Here is a 9,225-nt window from a genome sequence, read left to right as displayed (position 1 = left end):
CCGAAGGCGTGTGCCGGATTTTCTTTCTCCGTTGGTGTACCTGTGTTAGTGCGAAGTGGCAAGTGCGCGAGGGTCCAGTCCGCAGTCCCGTGTCTAGGAGGTGTCTAGGAGGTGTCTAGGACGTGTCGCCTCGACGTCTGAGTCACGGTGCAGCAGCGGCGGCGACGACTGGAACGGGTCTCGCAAGTAGACGACGTCGACATCCGACCGAGAGGAGCACGTTGCAGCCAACCTTGAGCCACGGCACGAGCAGCCGGAAGGTTAGGTTAGGTAGAAAGGTGAAGAACAGCCAGGCTCGGACTGGACACCAACGCGGTATGGGTGGACGCTGGACAGATGATGACGGCACGCACGAGCGACACATACAGGTAGGTAGCGGTAGGTAGAAGCTGCCCGTGTGGTCCGTGGGGAAAAAACCAAAATCGAGACGGACTTCATGAACGGCCGGGCAATATGTCTTCCTTACTATTATTAATTGATGCTTTTCGCACGGCTGAGCCCCCCCCCCCCCTTCCCCCTGCGCCCATTCCCTGCCCTCTCCCGTCACACACTCCGTCAGAGCCCCCTCCCCTCCTGCACAACAGGAATCTTGACAATTAACCGATGGGCTTGCCCATCCCGGAGTGGTTCGACTCCACATAAATCCGAGACGGTGATGGGAGGGTCGTGTGGTGGTCTCAGGCCCAGTGAGGTAGTGCATCTGACTATCCCGGATCCTGCTGAACAAGCTCCTCTTGTAGCTCGATCGGTCACACCGCCATCGCCGTCGGGGAGAGGGGGGACGACACTGCTTCGGCAGCGTCGAGGAGGCGCGGCACCAGCTCCGCCTTTCGCCCCGAGGATGGCATCCCGCGCGCCTGCGGGGGACGTGCCATGGACGCGTCGTGGACGTGCCCCTCCCGAGGAGGGCGCTGGTCACGCGCCTCGAGGAAAGGTCTAGGAAAGGTCTAGGAAAGGTCTAGGAAAGGTCGGAAAGGTCTAGGAGGGCGTTGGTCGCACGCCTCGAGCTCCGACCGCAGCTGCGCCACCTTGAGCTTGGCCACGTCTGGCAACGCCACGTCTGGCAACGCCGTCTTCTCGGCGGCGGCCGCCGCGCTGCCGCCGAGCTGCACGTACGGCCCAAAGGGGCCCCGGCGCAGCGACACCTCGAGGCCGGTCTCCGCGTCGCGCAGCCGGCAGCCGCGGGGGAGGGCGCCACATGTGGGTGACTGGCTAAGAGGCTATAGACGAGGGGCCGCTGAGCGCTGTACGGGCTGCAGAGGCGTCTCACCAGCGCCGGCGTTCGCCGGCCTTTATTTGCCGACCAGGGACGCAGGGGCTGAGGAGCGGGGCAGATATGCCTGGATGGGCTATCCCGCCCGCGGCGCGCCTGTCCATCCCCGCCCGGTTCCCGGGCCTCGGTTTGAGATAGCGTTCGTGTTTACTATTTTTCGTTGTATGTGGCTCTTGTTCAGTGTATGTGGCTCTTGTTTACTGTTTTTGAGGCGCTCCAAAGAATTTTACAGGACAAACTCTCTCTCACAGCAGACAGGCTCGACAGAGCACAGAGGTGCGGACTGGCGCGTGCTAGCTCTAAAGAATTTTAAGCTCTCCTCTAGACGGAAGGCATTTCACCGACAGGAGGGAGAACGACGAGAGTGGGACGACCGCGAGGTGGCATGAAACCCCTGCTCTAGAGGGAATTTTCTGTATATCGTGAATGATCGCCGAGTATCGCCTAATATCGCGCAATATCTGCAATATCGCGCAATATCGCCATTCATCGCATTTTTATCGCCAAATATCGCGCGGTATCGCGGTTGCGATATTGTGAAAAATCCCTCTAGAGCAGGGGTCATGAAGGTTGTAGCGAGAATCGGCGAGGGACTGCGAAGGGAAGGGAGATAGGAAGAGGCAGACTCCCAAGGGTGGGCGACGGCTAGCAACACACCTTCCTTCCCGTGAAATCCCTGTGTGTGGTGGCGGCGTGCCGTCCTGCCATTTTTGTTTCTTCTTTCTGCATTTCACCGACACCCCGTCGTCCGTCCCGCGCTGTTAATGGACACGCTGCCGCTGATCTCCGACGCCCCGCCGGTCCCACCGAGGGCGCGGCCGCCGCCTAGTCCAGCGTTCAGCGAAGAATCGGGCGGCATGCGGGCTCCCGCGTGGAAGGACAGCACGCTCCAGGAGGTTGAGATTGGCTCTCAGCAACACAGCTGCACCCGGCTTGCCCCTCTCGCCCTCGGGCTTCTACTTATCGTGGCTTCGGCGCTGGTGCTCTGGTGGCAATCATTTCCGACGGATCCGCCCGACGGAGACGGAGTGGTCTACTTGCACGGGGCAAGTTTCCCAGCGCTCTTTGTGATGGCTGACTCTCCGCTGTGGTACTGCGGCGGCGGCGACCGCACTTTTCTGTTCGTCCGCCTGTACACCCTGGCCGCATATCTATCGGAGGAAGCCTTTGGCGCGTGCCAGCTCAGCGACACAATCGCAACGGTCGGCCTTCGCGGGACCATCTCAACGCCCGCTGCCAAGGCGTTGGTGATCCACATGCAGCATTCGGCCTCGCTGCAGCAGATGATAGACTCGCTGGTGGAGTCCGTTCAGCCGCGCCTGCCCGCCGCGACCGCCGCCGCAACCATCTCGCATCTACACGACGCGATAATGCTGTTCGGGCAGCCTCTCGAGCCCGGCAATCGGATATTCATGGCGTGCCACGCCGGCGTGCTCTCCATTGCGCTGGACGAGCCCGCCGTGCCGCCCGAGGCAGAACAGCGGGTGGACCCGCTCGTGGAGCCCGGGCTCTGCATGGCGATGTGGGATATGTACCTCGGCCAGGAGGCGATCTCGGCTGACATCAAGCGCGGCTTCGTTGCGGGCGAGAGGCGGCGCGAAGCAGCGCTCTGTGGTCGTGAGGTGGTGGAGGAGGAGGAGGAGGGCGGAGGGCTCGATGTCGGTGGCGTGGCGTCCGCAGCCGCCGGTGCGACGCAACAGGCATTTGGCGCGCTGAGCAGCGGCGCTGGGGCTCTGGCTGGCTCGATCCACTGGCCGCGGCGCCGCGGGCAGGGTTGACGCTCACCCCACGGACGCGTCACGACCAATGTCGACGACCGCCCCGGACCGAGGCGCTCTCGCACCATCCACACTTGGTACTTATTTGTGGTTGCAGAGGGGGGGGAGAGGAGGGAGAGAGAGAGAGAGAGAGAGAGAGAGAGAGAGAGAGAGAGAGAGAGAGAGAGAGAGAGAGAGAGAGAGAGAGAGAGAGAGAGAGAGAGAGAGAGAGAGAGAGAGAGAGAGAGAGAGAGAGAGAACTCCCCCTCCCTACACAGTAGTATGAATGAAAGGCTAGCCGAAAGTCGCATGTTTGACCATTATTGACGGTATTTGGTGTGGGCACGCGCTATGGTAGCAAGCCTCTACGGCCTGCCTACGACGCGCCGCAGCCTCGGCCCTCGCGCCTCGACGCGGTGCCGCGCGCCCCCCGAAAAGCCCCGGGGTTCCCGGTGAGAAGGGGGGGAATGGCCGTTTTGCAACCTTCCACTGAAAGGGGAAAGGTCCCCGGGCCCCCCCCCCCCCCCCCCCCGCGGAGCGCGGTGTGTGCTCTCAGTGCTGTTCCTATACATCCTAGTGCTGTGTCGTGTGGTGCGGTGTTCACGACCACGGATCTCGCGGTCTCTTGACTCTTGCGTGTCTCGTTCTCTTGACTATTCCAGCTTGCCTAAAAGGGGCTCTCTCGATTCTTGTGAGATGTGTGTGATGACCCGAGAGATAGCGGAGTCCGGAGACCGATGCCGCGACACAACAACACCGAACACGCGTGCAGAGCGGATAGAGTTTGAAGGGGGTCGCCGCTACAAGCCCGACCTCCCTGATCAAACGCAGCCTCTGGTCCCTCTGGCGCCCAGCGACGCCGTCAAAAGCTCAGCGCCTTGACGGTCTCGTTGAGCGCGGAGATGGCGGCGTCTTCTTGGGCCGGCGCGTCTGGGGCGGATCGGCCGTCGCCATCCTTGCGGTAATAGGGCGAGCTCTCCTTTGCCTTTCGGTGGAGGACGGAGCGGCGCTCGAAGCTCGGCCGCGGAGTCAGCTTCGAAAAGTCGTCCGAGGAGCGGAGCGAGTTGTTGTCGATGACGAAATCCTCCTCCCCCTCGCGCGCGGGCGGCGGCGCGGCCGCGGCCAGCTTCGGGCTCACTGGCGAAGTGGGACCGACCCCCTCGGGCGACCGGTGGGGCGGCACGTTCTCCGCGCCGGTCGGCTCGTCGCCGCCCGCCTCGCCCACCTCGGCCTCCGCCTCCGGCGCGGACGCGTAGTCCTCCTCGTCGCCCGACGAGGAGGGGGACGCCTCGCGCGGCTCGCACGCATGCCCGCCCTCGGCTGCACCGCCGCCGAGCTCGACGCCGACGATGGTGCCGATGCGGCGCCACTCGGCGGAGCGAGCCAGGTGCGGCGCGAGCGCGGCGGTGCGCCCGATCGCCGCGATCTCGAGCACGAGCAGCCTCGCGTGCTCCGGCGAGCAGCGCGAAGCCTTGCCGCCCGCTCCCTCCCGCATGAGCAAATTGCGCTCGAGCCGCGGCAGCAGCTTTGCCGACTTCAGGATGGCGGCGCCGAGGCGGGCGTCGTCGCAGCGCAGCGCGGAGACGAGCGCCTTGAGGAGGGCGTGCCGCAGCATGTCCTGCCGCCCGCCCCCGTTCCGATCCACCCGCGTGAAGAGCTCGGCCGTGACCAGCGCAGCCGAGCAGCTGCCGCGGCAGCCGAGCAGCTCTTGCGGCGCTGAGTCGAGGAAAGAGGACCACAAGCGGGCGGCGGCGCGGGCAACCTCGCAAGAGCCGTGCGCCAGCAGCCGCGAGAGCGGGCCGAGCAGCGCCGCCACCGCCCCAGCCACCCTCGGAGCAACCTGGGGCGCGCCCTCTCCGCCTGGCCCCGCCTCTGCGTCTCCACACGCTTGCTCAGCGGCGAGCGCGGCGGCGCCGAGGGAGAGGAGGGCAATCTGCGACTGGCGGCGGCGGTGCGCGGCGCAGTCGCCCGCGGCGACCGCCCGCGTGAAGAGCGGGAGGAAGGGCCGCGCCACAAGCGTGAGTAGCCGCGCGCCGTCCGCCCGCATCGACGCCGCCTCGAGCACGCAGCAGAGAAGCTCCGCGGCGTCGAGGGAGGCGTCGCCGCCACCCTCCATCAGGCGCATCAGGCTGGGCAGGATGGACTGCTCCCCCACCAGCGCGAGCTGCAGCGGCACCGCCCCCTCCTCCCCCAGCCCCGCCTGCCCGCCCAGCCCGATGACGTTTTTGAGGAGCATCCTCACGGCCTCGCAGTGCAGGTGAGGCACGAGGGAGAGCAGCAGCCGCGGCAGCCCGAGCGCACTGCGGCGCGGCGGGAGGCGGGTCGGGATGGGACGGGGCGGGGCATCGGGGCGGGGCATCGGGGCGGGGCATCGGGGCGGGGCATCGGGGCGGGGCATCGGGGCGGGGCATCGGGGCGGGGCGGCGACGGGCGCGATCTGGATCGGCGGAGGGGGGAGCGGAGGGAGGGAAGCGGCCGGGGAGGCGCTCACGAGATTGCGGCGCCGAGCCCGCCGGACCCCTCGGGGGAGAGGAGGAGCGCCGCGGCGCAGCGGCACCAGTAGTAGAGCAGCACGGGGTGGCGCTCCGGCCGCTCGACGAACTGCCACATTCGCGAGAGGACCGTCGGATTGCGCAGCAGCCCGCGCGTGCCGATGGAGGAGGAGAGCAGCACGGCGGCGGCAAAGGCGTCCTCAAAGCGGCGCCCCTCCTTTGGCGCGTCGGCAGGTCGGGGGTCCTCCGCGCTGAGGAGCGTGCCGACAAGGGCGGAGAGCGCCTCGGGCGCCGCGAAGACCGCGATGGCGCGCGCGTTGGACTCAAACTCCGACTGCACGCCCTGGATGCACGACTCGAGGTGCTCCTCTCGCCCGAAGAAGCCGCTGGTGGCGATGAGCTCGTCCTCAAAGGCTGTGAGCGTGTCCACGACCCGGCGGACGTATTCGCCGTACGTGTCGAGCTTCATGCTCCTGGGACGGCGGCGGCGGTGGCGGCGGTGAGCGAGGCGGCGGCGGAGGCGGAGGCGAAGGGCATGGAGGAGGTGGTGCGGGGGAGGCGGCAGGGAGGGAGGAGGAGGCGAGGGGCGAAAGGGCGAGGACCAGGCTAGCACCGACCGGCGACTGAGGTTGAGCAGCTTCAAAGGGCGGCAGCAGGAAAAAAATGCTTTGGCTTTTAAGCCTCCGCAAGTGCTCCCTGCCTAAGGGCAGGGATCTCTAGCCCGTAATTAACCCGATGACAATCGTCCGGCCCGCTGGGTGCGCTTCTTAGCTCCCCGGCCCTGGACGTGCGGTTGATGACCGCACTCCAAGTGCTCCAAGTGCACCGCTCACACACGGTCTCGCCGCCGCTCGCTGGGTGGGAAGGAATGTTGACGACACATTGACCGACCGTGCAGATCACCTCGGAATGGCTCGCCCCAGCTCGCACTGTCCCGGGTTCCCTCGCCCATGGTAGGGCAAAAAATGAAAAAAAGCGTAAGCGTGTGAGCTGTGAGTCTTCCCGCTTTTGTATTTTCGCTTGTATGTAGGCAGACGAGCAAAAGAGCGAATCGGGGGGAATCGGAGCTGCCAGCCCCGGGAGGACGGGCGGTGGGACCCCGAGACTGGGGACTAAGCAAGTGTGCTTGCCTCCTTCCGCGTCTAGGTACGGCGACTACTTGGGTACATGCTCGGCGGTCGCACGCCCACGCTCGCCGACGCCTGCGAGCTCGAGAATCTCTGGTTTGCGATGCGAGACGTGCTGAGCCTACAGGGCGTACGGGGTAGCCGTCACTTTCCCGCCTCAAAAGGGCGGGGCTGTCCCGGAAAGTGAGAGACGCCGGGCAGCGTGACGCATTACTGAACCCTCCCATACGTGTTTGGGCTCCTCCTTCGCTGTCCCATCTCCTCATCTCTGTCCCGCCTGGGCGGGGCAGCGGGTGGGCGCGCGGTGCGGCGTGGCGTGTGAGTGTGTGCGACTGCAACGACGGACCGCTCGCAAGAGACCATTGGGTTTGTACTATTAACAACGAAGGCGCTCTCAAAAAAAAAGGCACCAAAGTGCGAAAAAAGAAACACCCCGAAACTCGGCGTTTTCAGTGCACCCCGGCGGACCATCAGTGTCGGCCTTGACCTTCGTGCCGTTGGTGATGGCGGACGAGGAGCAGGGAGTCACCGAGGACGACGAGAAGGTCACCGAGGACCGCGCGACGATGACTCCCAAGCTTCGCGGGCGACTCCTCGAGTGCACGTCCTGCGGCTTGATGCCCGCGTCCAGGGAGAAGCGTGGCTGTTGCCACCATTTGGTCGCCGGAACGGACGGCGACGTGTCGGAGGTGGTGACCTGGGTGTGGAACTCGGAATTGCCACAATTCGCCGCGATGCCGAAAATCACTTTGGGCCCCGACGTCGACACTTCTGGTACGACCGACTACACGTGCAAGAGCCTCCACACCTGGGCGATGATCTACAGGCGCAGCCTGCCGCCTGCGCCCATTCATTACCACCCGTTAGATCGCACGGCACAGCATTCGGGATGCCGCTCACTCCCCGCCACACCGCACGCTCTGGCAGCCTCTCGACTGGGCATGTGTGCAACCAGCCCGTCCTTCTCTCCGTCACGATCGTGATGCTCCAGTCGTTGCTCGTTTTCGCGATGCTCTTCACCGAGTTCTTCAACGAGGTTGACGACTACTCCACGACGTCAGCCATCGAGACGATGTTTGACTTCAAGTGGGACACGTTGCCGGGCCTTGCACAGTGCGCTGCCACCGTGGTGTCCCTCCTCCTCCTGCCATCCTTCATGGTGGTCTCCCTCGCGCACCTCAAGGGCGTGCAGGAACTCCCCTATCAGCGCTTGCTGCTCCACACCGCGTGGGCGTCTACACACACCTACGGGTGCTCTGGGCACCCTCCCAAGCTCCTCATCGTAGCTTGGATCGCGCACCTGACGCTGCTCGTGACCACGGTGCTGCCGACTCTGATCTTTGTGACTGCCGCCGCCGTCGCTACGAGCAGCGACCAAGTCGCCTTCGACAAGGCCACGCGACACCTCGGCCGTGCACCTCTGTTACACCTCCACCAGAGTCGGCACCGTCGACCGCGCGAGATCACCGCTCGCCCCGCTGCCTGCAGGTCCTGCTGCTGGGCGTCGTCTCGAGCTTTGTCATGTCAATCGACGAAAAGGGGCTGGACATCATTACTTTCATGGCCCCAAAGACAAAGTCATCTATTGGGGTCCTCGTCGTGACTCCGGACGCTGCGTGGGTGGCAGCTGCAAAGCCGCGGCAGGCCGCCCTCGTCATGTTCGTGTTCGAGTTCGCGCTGATCATTCTCATTGCGGTAGTTCCGCGGTACTGGGAGGTGTGCCGGGAGCCGCACGTGCAGCAGCGCGGGCTCGACACCTAAGGACCGCGCCACTCCGTCCGAGGCCGTCTAGCCCCCCTCCCTCGCTCCCCGTCCGCGCAGGCTTGGCTGCTATTTCCCCTCGGCGTTGCCCTGCTCGGTGTCTTTCAGGCACGCGGGCCACGTTGTCTGACCACTTCACCCCCTATAACAACGCACCTTCCCCGCATCCTCGATTCCTTAGTTTTTCTTCGTCCCCTTCGGGACGGGCACCCGCGGCTACACGCGCCAAATCATGGGCTGCTGCTTCCTCATCAACCTTGGGATCCAAATCGCGGTCCTTTGGCCCTTCCTGACCGGCCAGGATGACCTTGCAAGCCGCATTGTCAGCGCGGCTCTCGACGAAGACTACTAAGCGGGGTTCGAAGTCGTACGTGTCGTGTGTTGTGTGCTCTCCACCCCCAACGCCCTCTCTCTGTGCGCGCGCTCCGCGCTCTCTAGCCCTGTGCCATCTCCGCGACATGGCCCTCCATCACCATGCGTGCGCCAGTGCGCGGCTCCCCGTCCCCCCGCCCTGCGCTGGGCAATTTAGGGGCACACACTGAACGTCTGTTTACCTTATTAGGAGAAATCAGAAAAGGGAGAGCAGAGGGAGCAACGTGTGTTCTATCTAGGCCCCTGGATGGTATACTGCGCATTTGTTAAAGTAGAGTAACATCACACACACCCTGTCACCTCCGGCTGCGTCCCCGCCGCGGCCTACACGATGGCGTGGTGCCCGCCCTCCACCCCACCTCCCTGCACGGGGCCTCACTTTTGCTTGTGGTCCGCGGGCGCCAGCTTGTCGACGATGGCTTATAGCGCCTGCTCCGCCCCCG

General features: G+C 64.9%; 2 protein-coding genes across 2 annotated transcripts; one reads left to right on the top strand and one right to left on the bottom strand.

The window, feature by feature from the left end:
- Positions 1-3,892: 3,892 nt before the first annotated feature.
- EMIHUDRAFT_115225 (hypothetical protein) lies at positions 3,893-5,991 on the bottom strand (the record flags this gene model as incomplete). Its single annotated transcript, XM_005778463.1, has 2 exons — positions 3,893-5,330; positions 5,522-5,991. 2 exons carry the CDS (start codon positions 5,989-5,991, stop codon positions 3,893-3,895), a joined length of 1,908 nt encoding a protein of 635 aa, XP_005778520.1.
- A 1,161-nt stretch (positions 5,992-7,152) lies between these two features.
- On the top strand, positions 7,153-8,980 carry EMIHUDRAFT_469056 (hypothetical protein; the record flags this gene model as incomplete). The annotated part of the gene is made up of 5 exons (XM_005778462.1): positions 7,153-7,439; positions 7,517-8,027; positions 8,138-8,365; positions 8,471-8,518; positions 8,592-8,980. 5 exons carry the CDS (start codon positions 7,153-7,155, stop codon positions 8,760-8,762), a joined length of 1,245 nt encoding a protein of 414 aa, XP_005778519.1. The 3' UTR covers positions 8,763-8,980.
- Between the last annotated feature and the right edge of the window lie 245 nt (positions 8,981-9,225).

Source organism: Emiliania huxleyi (genome assembly GCF_000372725.1).
Source record: "Emiliania huxleyi CCMP1516 unplaced genomic scaffold EMIHUscaffold_245, whole genome shotgun sequence".
Lineage (NCBI taxonomy): Eukaryota > Haptophyta > Isochrysidales > Noelaerhabdaceae > Emiliania > Emiliania huxleyi.
This window is presented reverse-complemented; position numbering and strand designations above follow the sequence as displayed.